Genomic DNA, 19,783 nt, shown 5'->3' with positions numbered 1-19,783 from the left:
AAAAATCAACCAAAAAATGAGTTCGCGTGTCACCTCTGACACGTGTGTCATAGGTTCGCCATCACTGCTCTAAACACTGGTTGTTCTTTTGTCTCAAGTGTTGTCCCTGTACTTTCCCAATGGATTGCAACACTTGTTTTTAGAATGATCTCAAATCCTACTTCATCCCAAAAGCCTTAGGGAAACTCCTTTCTACCAAAAGTAGAGTCTGCATCCCTCACTGGGAGCTTACTGCCTTATATGCTCACGATATATATGTGACATGTCAACTGAGATGTAAATTCCTTGCTGGTAGCCATAGTATTTCATACTGCTTCAGAGACACATAATTGATTATTATCTTGCACATAGTGGAAACTCTATAAATGTTTATTCATCATCTTCATACATTCTGGGAACCCTCAGAATGGTGGTTATTAAATAAAATTAGAAGGCCTTTGGCTGCCAGTTTTCCCCAGTCTAAATTTGGGGCAGGAAGAGGTCATTTTAAAATTACATCAAATATGTTTCTATTTACAGTGGTTCTTATTCTGCAAAGCCAGGATGAGGACTTTGATTTCTGGCCTTCATAAGAACGAGGTATCAGCATGACTTATTAGAAAAAGAAGAATTATTTAGGGTCATTCTATGTTGTTAGTAGAAAAAGTAATAATGGAATACCATAATAAAGAGAAATAGTTTTATAATAGAGAAGTGCCATGATATTAGTTAGGTTTATTAGGCATGAGAGGAGTATTCCAAGAAAAGAGGCAGAAATTCAATCAATTAAATGAAGTGCACATAAATTGTACTTAATAAAACTGCCTAAATTGCTTTGGGAAAAGATGGTATAGGGAATATACTTTTATTAGTCCTAGGTAAGGGTGACTTCCATAATACAGCGAATTCTTTTCCACTTTTAATCTTGAATCTCCTATGAAAACCATCAGGAATAACTTTGGAAATATACAGACAAGCAAACTAAAGATCAAATTACCGATGTGGTGAATGTGTGGTCAATGGTTTAGCAGTTAAATGTAGGTGCTGCAGTAAGAATAGTGACTTCACTCCAGTCTAAGTGGGCTTTGACAAATTGCTTAACCACCGGTGCCTCAGATTCCTCATTGTAAAAATAAAGCTAATATAAGGTAGTGCTCACTGACTTATTGGTGAGGACCAAATGAGTGCCTGTATCTTATTGAAACAGTGCCTGCTTCAAATAACACAAAATACTTAGGGTCATCTAAGTATTTAAGATGATGACCCTAAATAATTCTTCTTTTTCTAATAAGTCAGTGCACATCCCCATCTGTGGTCGAACTTCTCCTGTGGACCCACATCTGGCACACCATCATCTGTCCTTGCCTCTAAAAAATTAGAAGAGACTTCCTAACTTGCTGTCATACAATGTCTAAATTAAAACATATAACAACGACAAAGAAAACAACAACAAGAGAACTGAAACAATTACTGAGATAAGAAAAGCGAAAGAAAAGTGTTTCCATAGACAGATAACAATAACTAGATTTTCTATTTGTGATAATTGAATACACTGGGCAATTATTTAATCCTGCGCTTCACTTTGTTGGTATAGGATAATCCTTATGAAAAAAAGAAAAAGGCACATTTCCATTTTATGTTTCTTAACACAGGGACTTAGAGTCCTACAATTTCTACGTAAACATTAATGCCCAGAAGCATACATCAAACTTCCATTCTATCGGTAAAGATAAGAGATATATTTTGTTGATTATAATATAATTACACATCCAGTTCTAGAATAGATTTATTGTGAGCTGTTGTTAAAGATATAAACTAATTTGTTTGATGGAAATAAAAATGCTGATCTATCACCCAAGTGGGCACTAAATCAGGGTTTATGAAACCAGACATTGCTGTAAACAAAAATAGAAAATAACTCTTTATTCTTTGTCCTTATTAAAAATGCCAGACTCATAGCTGTGGTTGCTTCACAATTTGTAAAAGATGCTTTGTAACTGTATATATGCCTCATTTTTTCTGGTAATCCCACAATTATCCTAACATTTACTACACACTAGGGAGGAAAGACCTGAGGGTAGGATGATTTGGGGTCATGGAAAGTTCCACTATCCAACAATTTTCTAGCCAGGTCTTATGGATAATTTATGACCCTCGTGTTTTTTCATCTTGATATTTCTTGGTCCATACCCATAAAATTTTCTTGCTTTGTGTTCATTTTTTAAGTCTATAGCATTATTGGGATTTTATGCTGACTTCATAACCTTCACAGTAATTGATCATAGCAAAATATTTCTCTGCTTAGGGAGAGCAGCTCTCCACTGACCTCAATTTTAATGAGTATATTTTGGAAAAAGAAAACATTTATTACAGATTAAAATCAATGTCTCTGAAAGACTTCTCCCACCAGTAAAGAGTGATGGATTTTATGATAGAGCCCCCAAGGAGGCTGGATTTGATGTAGCACCAACTCTGGGTTATTAAGAATTGGAGATTTTAAGATTCAAGTCCACATGCTGTATTAATTTTTCATTTCCTTGTCTTCCTCACTAGACTGTAGGCTGAAAAAGATGGTTTGTAACTTATCTCTGTAACTCCAGTGCCTAGCCCGTGGTCTGAAACAATGTAAGCATGGACCCCATCTCTATTGAGAAAAGCTATTCACTTGAGATAAGGCAAACACCCAGAGGGGGAGGTTTGGAGCAGGGTAGATATTGTATATCTTTATAAAGAACAGAACATATGTGTTGAAGATTCAGGAGACATATCAATTTTCCAACCTTAAATGTTGGCTAAAACCAAGAAGGCCTGTGAGATGGACAAGGTCTGTGTGTGACAGAGTATGCAGCCAGAGAGAAGGCGGCCACGGGAATATAATGACCATCTCCAAAGTAACAGGTAGAAGATGGTTCAAAAATAACAGTAATGACCCGGGTTCCCCTTTACTGAAGAAAGAACAAATTGAATACCTGTTTTAAAAAAAGTTAAAGAATAATTTTCTTCTAGAGAGACACTAGTGAGTAGGTATTGAGACAGTTTATATATAACTGGGCTTTCTGAAGTGTGTAGATCAGATAACCTTCCCAAATCTGTCTCGTTTACGTCTTGTGAAAATATATGCACATAATATGATGCTTATGTCAAACTCGTTTAAGGTATGTCACAATTACTTAATAGTATTTTTAATGTAAATAAAAGAGGAACCAATTCCCTATTTTATGTGGCTCTGCAAAATAGAAGGCGAGTATGGATTCAACTGTGTAAAATGCTTTTACTTGTTGCCAAAAATAAGGTATTTAATATAAAGGTGGTACTGGGGAAACAAATAAGTGGTTTTCTCTGTGTAAAGCATGATTTCCAGTTACCAGCGGACAGTGGTGCACATCACATCCTTCACATTGACTAGAGGCACATCCTTTCACCTCGCCGTATCGGTGATTTATAATTGCCATTTAAAAATAATAAGAGAGTGCGTATAAGATTTGTGAACCCACTGGGATGCTAATGGAAAAGCTTTCTACTGACCCAAGAAGGGCACTTAGATTGTTATAGCTTCTATGTAGCTGAAATTACTTTAAATATTTATTGCACTTTAATGAACATACTTTCCCTTTAATTAGACATTGTGTTAATACTGTTTTAATATGGACTGACTTGCCACACTGGTCTGGGGAAGCCAGGATTCATATATGAATGAGTTAGAAGTCACAAGCTTGCTAAAATTAGTACTTAACCTTCCCAGAACTCATATGCCTAAAAAAAGAAGTTAATATTATTTTCACAGGTGAAAAGATAGAAGACGTAGGGGTTGGCTATAGAGTAAATGAATTTTGGCTAAGCTAAGGCTGGGAGCATTTTCAAAATCTTTAATGTCACACTTTTAATACTCAAAGTGTGACAATTTAAAAGCCATTTATTCAGCACGTGCTATGTGCTTATCAAAAGGATGGGCTCACAGCTCTCGCTAGTTTTTCTCAGTGGGTAGAGCATGGGCCCATGGACTGAATGGCTGTGGGCTAGATTCCATTAAGGGCACATACCTCGGTTGCAGGCTCCATCCCCAGCCCCTGTTGGGGCGCCTGTGGAAGGCAACCAATCAATGTGTCTCTCTCACATCGATGTTTCTCTCTGTCTCTCCCCTTCCATTCCACTCTCTCTAAAAATCAATGGGAAAAATATCCTTAGGTAAGGCTTAAAAAAAAAGGATGGGCTAACTAAGGTTAGCATTAACATCTCAGTGGGTAGAGCATGGGCCCATGGACTGAATGGCCATGGGCTAGATTCCAGTCAAGGGCACATACCTCGGTTGCAGGCTCCATCCCCAACCCCTGTTGGGACGCCTGTGGAAGGCAACCAATCAATGTGTCTCTCTCACATCGATGTTTCTCTCTGTCTCTCCCCTTCCATTCCACTCTCTCTAAAAATTAATGGGAAAAATATCCTTAGGTGAGGCTTTAAAAAAAGGATGGGCTAACTAAGGTTAGCATTAACTGGGTACAAATTAGCAAACACTGACCACCTCAGTATGTGAAAGAATTTAGGTTATTCTGATGGAAATCGAGGACTTAATAACAGCTTAATAAAAATTGAGTCTATTTCAAGTCCTAGTGTTATACTTCTTGGAGTGATCAAGATTTATTACCTTTGGCTCTATCACCATAATAATAAATATTTACTATGGGCCTAAGGTTTTCTTTATTAATCTCCTTGCAGAAATGTATTAAGCAACGATGCCTTTTAAAGTGTCAAGGGATAGATCTTCCCAATGACTAGCAATCTAGGACATCTTTGAAGCACAGCAAATTGATTAAGACATCATATTTCTGGCCAGGCAGTACCAGATCGGGGAATTACAGCAGAGGAGGAAGCTGTTCATTTCAGCCACAGAGTTCCCATGGAGGCAGTCTACCTGGTGGGGCGATGCTGATCGTTGTCAGGGCAAATGCTCTCCCCTTTGAGACCCCAGACTAAGCCTGAAGCTGAGGCTCAGGGAAAGCAGATTATTCCCTTATCCTCTCAACCTACACACTGCAAAGGGGCTGGGGAAGATGGGGGATCGCTTTCTGGTTTGAGGCCCTTCGGTGTTTCTCAATCAGGATATCCACTGGAATCATACGAGCAGCTTCAGAAATGCCATTTCTTGGGTCCTTTCCCTGCAGATTACGTTTCACTTGGTCTGTGGAGGGGCCCCAGGCATCATATAATTGGGAAGTTCCTGAAGTGTTTTTTATGAGAATCACTGAGCTATAGCAAGTGGAAAGAGGGAAAATTTACTTTGCAGTAGGATAAGCCACGAGGTACTCTTAGAAGCTTAATCTTGGATGTGGTCCTTCGCACAGCTATTTAGAGCATGTAGGAGTGGGTCTATAAATAAATCAGGTCTTTCTAATTTTTACCCAAGCCCTTTCTGGGGGCACCTACTCCCCTGGAACTTGACCTATATTTGTATCTTGCTTTCATAAGGGCACATACTTACCAACGTGGCATTTTAAATCACACAAGGAAATGCTCTTTTCCTACTGCTTCTGTTGACAAGCCAGAATATTTTGCTTTCTTCCTTATGCCTGTTAAAGATTGTTCAAAAACATCGCCCCAGAAATACCCAAAGATAAACAGTGAAGTAAATTCTGCCAGAGTCACTTGCCAGAATTTTGAGCAAGAAATAAAATAATTTGGGAAATGCTTATGAAAAAGTGAAAACAAACAGGATCATAAAAAACATACACTGTGTATTTTGTAGTGAAAGATGAAAACAAATTGTTTATAGAATTGGTGGTGGGATTGTAAGTGATTTTTCACTTGGCATTCTAATCATTCCTTGGTGTCATTATAATGCTGGGTTTATATAAAGAATAGCTACAATTTATTAAGAAACTACAAAGTGCCAGAAATTTTAAAAATCAGCAGAATGGATATTAATAATAACATTTCTTAACATATAAAAAGCAGGGACAAAGGCATTAAGTAACATGTCCAAAGTCCTGCAGCTAGTAAATGAAGAAATTAAATTCAAACATAGGTTTGTCTGTTTCCTTTTTAGTACTCTCTTCTTCACTGTTTACAAATTTTATTTTATTTTTTTATTGATGGATTTTAGAGAGAGAAAGAGAGAGAGAGAGAGGGAGAGAGAGAGAGAGATGCACATCGATTTGTTGTTCCACTTATTTATGCATTCATTAGTTAGTTGCTTCTTGTATGTGCCCTGACTGGGGATCAAACCCGCAACCTTGGTGAATTGGTCCAATGCTCTCACCAACTGAGCTACTGGCCAGGGCCATTATTTACAAATTTTAAAAGAGAAACTCAATCAATAAGAAGTTCCTCTATCTCAATCCATTAAGAAATTAAAACCCCCACCACAATAAAAAACATTTATTGCTTTAGACTAAATGGGCCAGATTGTCAATACTTATAATTTTAACATCAATAAGGTTTCAGGATACTGAACCGAGGGAAAGATGAGAAGTGAGGATCTCTTGTCAATTTAGTTGTCAATTATAAAAATATTTTTCCAACAGGAAGAAGACAAGTAGAATCACATCAGTTTAGAAACAATTTTTGAGATATGTTAACTAAATTATAAACTGGAATACTGTTTAGTGAGAGACATGCTGATAAGATGTGGTTAGTTAAAAAAAAAAAAGTCACAAGTTTCTCAGTCTAGAAAAAACCCAATTCCCTAAAAAAATAATCCCCAAGAGAAAGATGGTTGAAAAGAATGAAATGAAAATAAAAGTCAAGTTGCTGATGCCAGTTTTATGTGCTATTCCCTTAGAGAGGCATGCTCTACCTATGAAAAGGGGTCATAAACTAGTTCAGACCCGGAACTTCTCACACCCCTCCCAGCCCTGGGAGCTCTAGCAGGGTGCATGTCTGTCTCCTGGGACACTCACTATTGCTGTCCTCATGCTGCCTTGCCCAGGCTCTGCCTCGTCCACCCAGGAATGGGCCTCACACAGATCATCCCCCAAACTGGCTTGTGCAGGAGCCCTGGAAAGGGCTCGTTCCTGGGAAGGGAGAAATAACAGGCTTGACTTTTTCCACGTTTCTTTTAAGCTTGAAGTGTGACCAAGATATGATCCACACCCTTAAAACTTTGTAATCTTGAAGGAATATGAGATGAGTTCTCAATAGCACGTCTATTTTATTGGTGATGTTGTACAAATATTTACTGGCATGCTGCATCTTTGTTTCAATGCAACATATCATACATGGGAAGGGGAACCGAGCCTGTAGACACTGTGGGTTCAGATTTCAGCCTAAAAATTTCCACTAACTTGAACCCATCATCTATCTTTCTTCCTTCCCTTCCTTCCTTCCTTCCTTCCTTCCTTCCTTCCTTCCTTCCTTCCTTCCTTCCTTCCTTCCTTCCTTTTTTAATGGGGAGCAGGAGTTCTCTTGTTCTTTATACAATTCCCTATGTTTTAAGAAATTAATTTCAATCTCTACAGTTGAATGAATGAAAATAGTAAAATAATTTCCTTTACATTTCATGACCTCTCTCAGTTTTGCTTATGAAATTCTCAATCCTACCTTATTCCAATGGCAAGCATGGTCAGTTAAATAAACTACCCTCTCCCCAATCTAATGATTTTTAAATCTGAATACTGATAGATTCTTTGTTATAAAAGAAAAAACTTCTGGACCCACAGTGTTGACCTAAATTAATTAATTTATAATAAAGGGCTGTTTTAATACAGATATTGTTCTGCCTAATATGCACAGTTTCTTTAAAAAATTTTTAAATTGACATAACATTGTTTTAGGTGTGCAACATAATTATTTGATATACTAGTATGTATATACTGTGAAATGATCACCACACTAAGTATAATTAATACCTCTCCCTTAACAACTTTAAAATATATAATACAGTGTTGTTAACTATAATTACCATGTTGTACATTATATTCCCAGTACTTATTTTTCCTACAACTTAATTTAATTAATTTTTTTGGTATATAAATATTTTTCATCTTCTCATAGATAAGATATAAAACCAAAGACATGTCTGTTAAATGGCATCTTGATCCAGTGTACTTTTTGGATAAATTTTTCCATTTATTCATTCAATTTTCGTTTTACTAGCAAATAATCACTTGGAACTATTAAAACCATAATGTAACCTGGGCTTCCTAAGGCCAGAGCATAGACATGAGGATGTATTAAAAGGAACTTCAGTTTCACTTGCTTGCATCCCCACTTGAATAAGACAGGAACTCTGGCCCCTGTAAACTCTCACCCACGCATTTCTGGGAGTCTTTCAAATATCCTTACTATTTCCCAAATAGAGCTCTCATGGTCTTCCTTCCAGCCCCCAGACCGATGACCAGCACTATGAGTGACAACTGGAGTGGATCCCTATGATGCTTTGAAGTCTGCTGGCATCCTCAGATGTGATTCTGTGAACTCCCAGAGTGCTCAGCTGCCTGATAAAATATGGGACACCAAATTGAATCTAACTTTTAGGTAAATAATGCAATATTTAGGGCATACTTGTACTAAAAAAGTATTCTTTGTTTATCCAAATTCAAATTTAATTAGGTGTCTTGTATTTTTATTTGCTGCATCTGTCAGCCCTACCAAATGCCTAAGCCATGTTATGTTCCCTGCAGCCTCACCTGAGCTGAAGTTACATGTGTGCTGTGGGGAAATGTATCTCTCTCTCTCTCTCTCTCTCTCTCTACCCGCCCCCCCTTCTGTTGGCTCTTTGTCTCTAAGCACAAAGTTATGTTGCTTGTGCCTCAGGTATCTCAGGACCACTCACGAAAATAACTTTAATGTCTTTCTGTGACCATCTCTGATTCAGGTTCAGGCACAGCCTGAGAACATCAGACTGAGACTGTGATGGGCTTTCTTCCTGTTCCCCTGCAACTTCCCCCAAAGGCTTGCCCTACCGACCTCCTCCTTATTGGTTAGCATCTCCCAGGATAATCGATTGGCTACCAACCTATTGGTTTCTTAGGCACATGCAGTTATATCTCAGCAAAGGCTTATGACAAATCTAAAACACAAATAACACTGTGATTAGGAGAACTGCCTTTGAAGTACCTCCAACATGTATGGAAATGTTTTCTATCTTGGGAAGCACTTAGAAAAGCTTCATGGAAACATGAAGTGGCTTTGGGGCCTTAGCTTTCAGGAGATGTGTGTGAGTTTGAGAGGGTAACAGAAATTCCAAGCAAAATGAAAAGTGTAAATGGCACTGAGGAAAAAAGAAAGTTCAGGGTGACTTTATTTTGGGGTTTGGTTGCAGCAGGTGGTGTATTGCAACCTGAAACTGCAAATAAAATTGGGGGCCTGTCCAAGGAAAGTTCTCAGAGACCACTGTCAAAAGTTTATAATTTCTTCTCCGGGCAATGGGAAGCCCTTGCAAGATTTGGTTAGTGGAAAATATAACCAAGAAATGCAGAGGATCCTGTCACATAGGCTAGGTTCCAACTGTGAGAAGTTATGTGAGAGAGGTTAGATTGTCACATAAATAAAATAGGTAATGAAGGCTTAAAGGAAAATAAATTTGAAAAGGAGACCTTGGTAACCCATTATAATCAAAAGAGGAGGTTTAAAAATTCCCCATGTCTATGCCACTTCCAGACTAATTAAATCAGAATCTCTGGAGATGAGACTCATGACATCAGTCTTCTCAAAGCTCCCTCTGACCTCAACCACGATGGAGCACTAAAACTATAGAACTGTGGTTCTCACACTCCAGCAGGAATCAGAATAGTCTAAAGCAGTGGTTCTCAACCTTCCTAATGCTGTGATCCTTTAATAGAGTTCCTCATGTTGTGGTGACCCCCAATTTCATTTTTACAAATTGAACATAATTAAAGCATAGTGATTAATCACAAAAACAATACGTAATTATATATGTGTTTTCCGATGGTCTTAGGCAAGCCCTGTGAAAGGGTCGTTCGACCCCCAAAGAGGTCACGACCCACAGATTGAGAACCGCTGGTCTAGAGGGCTTGTTGGACTCTACCCACAGAGATTCAACAGATCTGGAATGAGATCTGATCATTTACATGTCTATCAAGTTCCCAGGTAATGCGGATGCTGTGGGTGCAAGGACCCCACCTTGAGAAGGTCTGCTGCAGAGTGAACAGGGCCTGGTAGTTAATTAGGTATTACCTTGTGTATATATATTGGCTGGGTTGGAAAGAAAGGAGAGGTTAATCATAGGTAACAGATTCTGAGCCTGAGTACATGACAGAATAGAGATGCCATTAAAAGTGTTTGAGACATGGAAGAAAACAGATGTTTGGCTGGAATGAGAATATTGGGAGAACAGACATTGAAAAAGACTGTTTCATGGGAACAATGATCAATATGAGAATAACAAGGGCAGTGATCCACAATCAGAGAACAATCAGAGACATACAAGGAAAACCAAATGTCACAGAAGCCAAGAGAGGAGAAAGTGGTCCAGACTAGCTCTGTGGAGACTACCACAAAAATGCAACCTCTGTGATACTTCCAAATCCAGTAACCATCGAAACCTAGGTCCCATACTTTCCTTACCTGCCTTTTACCGTCCGTAGCAAAGAGACCTCACATTCATAACGGCAACCCTGGAGAAAGCTCAAGCTTTTTAGTGCAAAAGGAAGAGAGCTCTATGTCCCTCATGTTGCACTTACTGAGAAAATAGCAATAACTACCACATCATAGATTTTCAACTCTGAGGGTTGAAGAAAAAAAGGGTTCTTCATATAATTATGAGTTCACAAGAGAGTCAATTAATCAATTCCGAATAAGGGCACAGTGTCAGTGCTTAAGGAGTGAAACCACTAGCATTTAAGAATTGACAATGAACCAGGTGTTGTTCTAAGGGCTATGTACCCTTCTTACTCAGAGGGTGGTTCATGGACCAGAGGCCTCGGAATCACTGGCTGACACAGAGTTTGAGAAGCACTGCTTAGGTATCATGAGCTCACTAATCCACTCAATGCTAAGAGGTAGGGGCTATGATGAAGGAACTAAATTACAAAGTTAAAATATCTGTGCAAAGTCATAGAGCTAATGCAGTGAAGACAGATATAAACCTAGGAAATCTAGATTCCTAGACTCTCTTCTAACTTGTGTGACACCACCTGGCAAGAAAGTCTTACCACAGCCATAGGCACCCTCACCATCATCACTCTTTAACATCCATCCACAGTGGCTTTCGCTCCATGCATCTAAGCGACCATGTCCTCCCCATTGTACTCTTGCTTCTACCATCTAACCCACTCTTGAAGAATGTGAACTCCCTTCAGGTCTCAGCTCACAGTCACTTCCTCAGGAAAGTGATTTCTCACACCCTCAAGTCTTCATATCCTACTCTCACCGCACCATGTACTTTTCCTCCATGATAACCTGCAATTATGGGTTTACCCATGAGGTTTTTGTCTTTTTCCCTAGACTTCAGCTCCTGGAGGGCAAGCACCCCATCTGCTTTGTTCCTTGCTGAATCTGGAACAGACACTTAAAATAGTTACCCAAACGGATGTGTATATGAATGTCTTGCCCACATTAGTATGACCTGCAGTGACAACCAGCCTGCAGTGACCATTGGAACTGAACATTCTCTCCCTCCATGTCATCAAGAGACCTGGTGAGGTGAGAGAACAGACTGAACATTCAAAGGGAAGTGACCCCTTTGAGGCTGAACCCTAAATAGCCCATCAAGCCTCCATCTGCCAGGAACACCTGGAGCTGCTCTCAGACCTTCTGAAACTAGGAGAACCCTTTAAACATGGTTCCGCTTTTCAAAACCCAGCGCCTGTACTGTGCCTTCTGCCTCGGAGACTGTGAAGTGAAAGTGGCCCAGGTGTGGCCTCCCCATGTTGGGAGGGTAGTTCTGGAGGGAAAACACTGGCTGTTCTAACACAAATCCCGTAACTAAACACAGTCCATTCATTCTGAGTGCTGCTCATCAGGTAGCTTTCAGAGGCCCTGAATTCCCCTGAATGGCAGAGAATAACTTTGATTTCAGTGAATGGCTCGCCATAATAATCATAACAATCCTGTCTGAGGAAAGCATGGATTGCAAGGCTCCTTTCAAAATACACACCACTGTAATCGTGTGTTTCAGTTCCCCCAAATACTCTTGCTCCTATGTATAGTTCCCATATCTTGCGTTCTTGGAATATTAACATAATTAGTCTAATTTGGGTTTAATGTTGCTACTATTGTGACATAACTGCAAAGAGGCTTGAGAAAAATGCTGCTAATTTTTCTCTTAAAGAGATAGATTTAATTTCAGCATTTTGGGGAAATATTGAACAACAGCAATCAGCTTTAAGTTTAAGCAGGTGACAGGCCCAGTTACAGATGATAGAGGTGAAGGTTTCTCACTGTGGAACAGCTGCCTAATAATTCTTCAGGCGTTTCTTCAACGTCTCTACCACGTGGTTAAATGATATGGCTATGAGCTCAGTTACTCACTTTTTTTTCTTGTGGTGTTTTTGTTACTTTAAACTCAAGCCATGGCCCAGCCAGTGTGGCTCAGTGGTTGAGCATCAACCTATGAACCAGGAGGTCAAGGTTCAATTCCTAGTCAGGGCATATAAAATATATAAAAATATATTTTTAAAAAAGACAAAACAAAACTCAAGCCATGAATGAGCAATACTAAGGTCAACCTTTGTTTTAGACCTCAGCTTCTCAAACTCCATGGGAGCTTGTTAAAATGAGTTTCTGGTCCATAGGTCTGCGCTGAGACCTGGGGAGTTTTCATTTCGAACAAGCTGCCGGGTGCTGCTGCTGCTGGCCCATACACAGCACTCTGAGCAGCGTGGTCTTAGAGAACACAACAAAATTAGTTTTGTGGCAAATTAGTTTTGTCTTGCAATGCAAGTTGGCATGCTTTTAAGTCGGAAGTATTGCTTAAATGTTTCCGTGGGCCAGGGATGTGATGAATGTAACTCTATCCACCTCGCACGGTCAGAAACAATCACAGAAATGAGTCACTCCCATGTTTCCACCCTGGGGTGAGGGGACTGAGTTGGGGAAGACATAGACCTGCTGTCCATCTAGAGCTGTCTTATGCAAATCTAGAATCCTGGAATTTCCAGACATCCTCTTTCCCAATGTTGATAGTAAGCATACGTAGAAATGTCTGGACATATCTGGAATAGGTGTGGACATACGGTATGCTGATCAACTCTTAAACTGTATTAAAAGCAATGTGGTCCAATCATGGTGTAATAGCTAATGGGTTAAAAGAAAAAATATTCTTCAAACAGTATATCTTGAAAAGCACATCCCAGCTTGTTTCATTTATAATAATGTAACAGTAGGACTGATAAAGAAAAAAAACCGCACTTTTAATTCTTGCTTAACACAGCAGGAGAGGCAAAGGAGTGGTTTTCTTTTCTTTTGGGGGGATGTGGGGGGAGGGAGTTGGAGTGGCCTTAGTCCCTTCCACACTTCCACCATGCTGTATGTCTTTGCCTTCTCCCCACCCTATTCCCAAGTCCTTGGTGGTCGCTGGCCACAGAGGAAACCACCATCACCTCAGCTGATGGTAAGGAAATGAGAACAATGGACAGAACCATTTATGTTCCATTTTTTAAAACCCTCTCTTAACTCTTAAATTTCAAAAATGGAAAGAAACATAAATACTTCCAAAAAATTATTTAATTTCATTTAAAATAAGTTTTTGTTGAAACCAAGGAGCAGGATCTAGTCCCAATACCAAGCAAGTCCTTTGCCTACTTGGGTGCTCTGAAAAATTTCATAAACAAACTCACCCTGTTACCGTGACCAGGAAATATATGTGCAACAATTTAGTTAGGACCCTATGAGTAACACCATTCAACAGCATAGTTCAAATCTAATCAAGAAAAATCTTAACTCTAAAGGAAAAATATTTCAAAATATATCCCCAAATATACAATAATGATACTTACTACTACACGATGGACTGTTACAGAAAAATCCTAGGACTTGAAGCCCAGATTGGTGATGGGGCTTGTCCAGGAATTATTCTTTAAAGACCTGGGGTTAGAACTTAGGTCTCCTGAATATTTCTCAATTTAGTCCTCATTGTGTTATTGTATTATTCCATGCTCTCTCATCAATCCTTTTCCCTGATGCCAATCTAAGATAGAAATACTCAAGCCTATCTGGCACCTAAGGCCATGGATCAGAACCCTGGGTCACATTACACAGATTCCCACTTAAGGTTGATCCTAGAGCCTCACTCGAATTTGTTCTGAATTGATGTGATATTATATTAAAGGTGAAATCATGGGTCAGTGAGGAATTTGCTAAACTCTTGTGGCAGGTTCCACAGTAGATACAGAGTAGGAGTTTGCCCAAACTGCAAGCTTTACTCCCTTACGGGCAGATCAGCCTCACTTCATCTTCCTCAGGGCTGGCCTTTCTGACTGAGCATGGGGGCTGCTGTGAAAGAGCATTAGTGATCTTTTAACATGGATTTCACATGGCTTGGGACTTACAGCCCTGGTTCTTCCTTAGTACAACGGGCTGTTGCTACGGAGAATGATGCAGGAGGTACTAGTGCCTAACATAGCACTGTGGTTAAGAATATGAAGGTCAGGGCCAGCCAACATGGCTCAAGCGTTGAGCATAGACCTATGAACTAGGAGGTCACAGTTTGATTCCCAGTTGGGGCGCATGCCTGCATTGAGGGCTCAATCTCCAGTGTGTGCGTGCAAGAGGCAGCCGATCAATGATTCTCATCATGGATGTTTCTATCTCTCTCTCCCCCTCCCTTCCTCTCTGAAATCAATAAAAATATATTAAAAATAAAAGAATATGAAGGTCACTATAGACAGATCTGAATTTAAATTCCAGCTTCAAAATGCCCCACCTTGGGAACTTCAACATTGCTTAACCTCCTGGTCTTTAGTCTCCTTACCTCTAAAATGAAAATAAAGACTCCCTCTGGCTCAGACTTATAAACATGACAGGCTATATATAAAACACTGACATCACTTAGGACTCAACCTGAACATTCAGTAAGGTAGCCATGTTTTTTTCCTAAATCAGAGAAGATCCTGACATGGATGTCTTTAGAGGTTTTAGAATGAATTAGGGAAAGAAGTCTATGGAATAACTTTTCTTGCAATCTCTAAAAATATTGTTAGTGTTCAGTTTCCATGTTGGCTTAAGTTGTCCTTCCATTGAGATAGGAACTAAAAAACGAATGGCAACATTTTCCACAACCGGGAAGATGTATTCCACATGGACCCAAAGAAACACTACGTTTTGTTAAAAAGCAGAAAGTGTTTCTTTGTTCCTATTCCTAAATATGGTACATTGAAGGATATACACTCCACTTAAACACGTGTCCAGAGGTATGGTATTAATGGAACTTAATGGGAAGAACAGGCAGCAGGGGAATCAAATCTGTGTCATTCCTTTCTCACCATTTGCCATGGACCACATTTGCCTGTTTCTCCTTTATTTGTTTTTTCACTGTGGCCAAAATAAAGAACAGGGGACATATGGGAATTGTTTCCTTTCTTGGAACTAGCCAGATGGAAAAGTGCAGTCATGATGGCCTACCTAAGAGGCAGAAAAATATCACCTCCAACACCTGAGCCCCTTGAATTATAATGAAAACACATTCTGGAGTCCAGAGTAGTCCTTGCATAATGACTCTAAGTGCTAGTCTCATTTTAATCACGAGACTAGTTTCAACAATATGTATATATTTAACTGAAAATTTAAAAATTGATGTTTTAAAAGTTGAAAAAAAAGACCCCCAAATTATTGGGGTCAAAAATACTTTATAGAAATCAGGAAAATGTAGATAATGCCTTTTTTTCCAAAAAGCATGTCACAGATGTTTAAAAAGTGATGATGATTTTGTGATAATACAGCATAAATGTACAAATTAATGAACCTACTAATCAATGATGTGACTGCTATCTATGTAGACACAGACAAGGTTGGGCTGCAGGAATGTGACTAGTATAGAAGGAATATAAGACATGGCCTTTGCGCCTAATCAGAGATATAACAACATAAAGATTATAATGATAGGCACAATGATGGAGTTCACATTATATAGGTGTAGGGATTTCAGATTTTGGCCTGTTTTCCTCACAGCTTTCAAAAATGTGTATGTTTATTTCTTCTGTAGTATTATTCTAAGCTGACTGCTGCTTTTTTCATGCCAGCTTTATCTGAGCCTCTGTTTAGAATTCTATACTAGCAACTTTCTGTGTCCCTGCTTGTCTGGATCACCTTGTCAAGATAATCATGTTTATCAGAAGTCCTAACCCTTTCTGTGTTCAGGACTACTTGGGTGTATAAATAATATTTGGAAGGCACCCTTATGGTTGTCATAACTAAGGTGTTCGACCACTCCATTCTGTCAATCGTTGTTTAGACATCTTCAGACTACCTCTAAGCTATATCATGTCAGGAAAATGCCAATCCCTGGTCTATCATCCAGCCACTGCTATTTATTTTGCATTTTTCTTCAACTTCTGGTTCCCTGCCCACCAAGAACATCTTCCAGCACTAAAATTTTCCATATTGTCCTGAGGTGGAAAGGTTGGTGATCCAAATATGAGAGAGGAAAGCAAATGAATCAGAGGGCCACAAAACATACATATAAAAATTTTCCCTCCAACACCAGAAAGTCTCTAACTTTAGCATGTGTCAGCATCGTAGGGACACTCTTTGAATATCACTGCCACACATGACTTAAAAAATTATTTCCAAATAACATGCAATTGAAATAGGCCATATCCCTTTACTGTGTGCCAGGCAGTTAACCTGAAAGTCATTGGGGGCCTTTGATAGGATTCTAAGTATCCACGGTACTCCACAAATTATATTTTATATTGCATTCGCTTGTATGAGATTATATTGGAAGCTTGAGAGGGCCCATTGTTCACAGAAGATTCTTCAAGGATTCATTTACCCAAACATAGCTTAAGGACACCACTGATGTCTGCAGTGAGAGTCAAGCCAACACATTTGAGGAGACATTGACATTAGAATATAGCAGAATAAGGGCTTCACAGTTTATAGAGCCAATATATAATTCAGTTATTTTATGGTTAGTGGATAATTCTACTTTTACTACATTGACCTTCATAATCTATTACTCCATTCCTTTATGATTATCTTCTAATTTCTACCAAGACGTAGATCGACCAACCAATCAGGCAACAAGTTTAGATGGAGCCCCTCTTATAGGCCTAGCATGGAGTTGGCTCAATGATGGACCCCAAAATTACAGAGTCCCTGCTTACAGGTAACTCTGGGTGGGAACGCTGACATCTACTACTTTTAAGCCCCACGAGGGTAAGAACCCTGATTTTTGTGCCTCAAATTCTATCTCATGTGTTGAGAGGAACACCTGGTAAATCATAGGAGCACAACTAACAATTATTAAATAAGTGAATTAAAGGCCTCAGGGGTCTGTACTATAAATGTCATAATGATAAACAAAATGTCCACAGTGGCCGGTTGGCCAAAGCTCTTACACCTAGAGAATACTGCTGAATAAAGGAAACAAGGGACCCAACAAAGAATGCATCTCAATAAAGTGCAAACTAGGCTCAATAGGGAAAACTAACGGAAGTTTCAAACCTTTCTTTACACCTGATGTTGGCATAGAAAAGAACTCAGTTAAAAGGCTGTAGCTGGAAAGATCACTCCCCACCACATCCTTTTGTTTAGCAAGCAATAATGCTGATGTAAAGGATCCAGAAAATGAAAAGCATGCTGCCCAACCACATACTAGTATATTCATCATACTCCCTTCAATAAGTGTGAAGCAGACAAGCCCTTACCTAGATTTCAAGCTGATGAATCATCTGTCCAGTTTCACTAAACCTCAAGGGGCTGTTCAACTAAACAAGGGGCTGAAACCCTGTCAGCCTCCGGATGCATTTAAATAAAAACAACATGTTAAAAGGAAGCAGGTGATGAGGTTTCCCAAGGAATCCCTAGTTGCTAAGTGCATTAAATCCTCCTTCAGTTCAGGGAAAAGAGGCTTTTGATCTCAAAAATCATGAGAAAATTATTTTGTGTGTATAGATGCTGACAATATCAGATAAACAGAAATATTAGCGATTTCCTATATTTAGGCCATCCATTTATTGAACCTGGGGTTCCTCCTATTCCATGATCCCTATGGAAACACACACACACACACACACACACACACACACACACACACACCCTTCGTCACACACATTAGAAGAAAGAAAATTCCTTCTTCTGGGGAAACCCCTGTCTTGGGAATACTTGGTTGTGCAGCCTCTGAGCCTGCATAGGGTCGAGCATACAAATGGTGCAGTGACTCTTTGGAAGTCACATTTGTCCCTGAAACTTCAGTCACCTGGAGACTGCATGCCTCATTGCCCGCAGCAGCTCAATCCTGACAGTGTAGGATGAGTTTAGAAATCTCATTGGAGCAACACAATTTGAATTGAGCGTTTAAACAGCACAGTATTTGTAGTGCTGAAATAACCATCCTTTGCAATTTTTGCTGATTGTGGACTTTTTTCTTTTCTTCTGCTACTATAATAATCTTGCCTTGGTTTAGATATTTTCATGAGAAGAAGATAACAGGGCTCAGTAAACTAGTACATCAGTTAGCTGCACATTCCCATTTTCACACAGAGAAAATCCCTGCTCCTTTTGCTATGCCAACACACATACACACAGTTCCTGGAATCCCAACTGCATTCATACCCATTACTCTCAGACAGACTCACACAGGGCACTGAGACAAAACTCCCTACATGTCAAAATCAAGCCAGGCTGAAGATGCAGATAGGTGGATATGGCGCCAGGTGGATGTGTAATCAGTAATAAGAAATACATTGAGCCCCATAATGAAAAGAAATCCCCCAAATTGTTCAGGATTCCCCCTCCCCCTTTCCATTCACTGATTTATTAACCCTGAACAAAGATGTAATTGCAGGGTCTCAGGAATCATTTTTTTTCCTTTTTTTTTCATTTTTTTGGCATTTGTTTTGTTTGACTTTGAATATTCTTAATATCTAGTCATACCATTCATTGCCTGTTTTCTTCACTCAGTTGCCCATCTTTCCCCCCCAAAATGAAAGAAGCATCAGCTTCTGAGTCTTAAAGATGAGTGAGACCTCTGCATTTTCTTTGCTTGTTTAGGGCAAGAAATGAAGTGCTGCCTCTTTAATTGGCAGAAGCATGCAGGAGGAGCATACCTTTAATTTAGTGTTGGGATACCTCACTTGCACCCTGGCTGTTGTCTTATTGGAGACGGCAGCCTGCCTGAGATCCTCTAGCACTGAAATAATATCATCCAGCACGCATTTCTTATCCTGATTTCTCAACACACACAGATGGGAAAAAGTATAATTATAGCCCTTGTGGTTCACCTTCATTTCCAGCACGGCTCGGTGGGTCTGCAGGATCCCCTCAGCATGGAGCAAAATATTGTCCCCGGGTGGGGAGAGGAGGATCACCCTGCCATACCTCCCGGGAGTGTGCAAGTCCGAATAGAGCTGGCTTTTGGACTGGTCCAGGGGGAAAAGGCTGCTGGCCAGGCTGCGCTCGATCTTGGCCAGGCTGTGGCTGGGAGCGACCAGGCGCTCCAGGTCGCTCTCGGGCTGGAAGTGGTTGAGCGCGCTGAGGCCGAAGGTGATGGTCAGGACTGCGGGCACGGTGAGGAAGAAGACGGGGTGCCGGCTCACGCACAAGCCCAGCCTGTGGCAGAAAGACTGGAGCCCTCTGCGAAGCACCTGCCGCAGCAGCATCCTCCACCAGATCCAGCTTGCAGGCGCTCCCGGCCGTCTTAAAAAGCACATGTGACACGTGTCAGCGCCGGGCGACCCGGGTCTCCCGC

The 19,783-nt window shown here is 39.9% G+C and overlaps 1 protein-coding gene across 1 annotated transcript in view; it reads right to left on the bottom strand.

Moving 5' to 3' along the window:
• Positions 1–19,745, bottom strand: part of LOC102251060 (patched domain-containing protein 4) — a 56,818-nt gene extending 37,073 nt beyond the window's left edge. The window contains exon 1 of the mRNA XM_014548579.1: positions 19,143–19,745. Within this exon, the coding sequence (XP_014404065.1) occupies positions 19,143–19,745 (603 nt within the window). The remainder of the gene's footprint in view (positions 1–19,142) is intronic.
• Between the last annotated feature and the right edge of the window lie 38 nt (positions 19,746–19,783).

Source organism: Myotis brandtii, unplaced genomic scaffold (genome assembly GCF_000412655.1).
Source record: "Myotis brandtii unplaced genomic scaffold, ASM41265v1 scaffold515, whole genome shotgun sequence".
NCBI lineage: Eukaryota > Metazoa > Chordata > Mammalia > Chiroptera > Vespertilionidae > Myotis > Myotis brandtii.
Note: the sequence above shows the minus strand (reverse complement) of the source record. Positions and strands in the feature narration are given on the sequence as shown.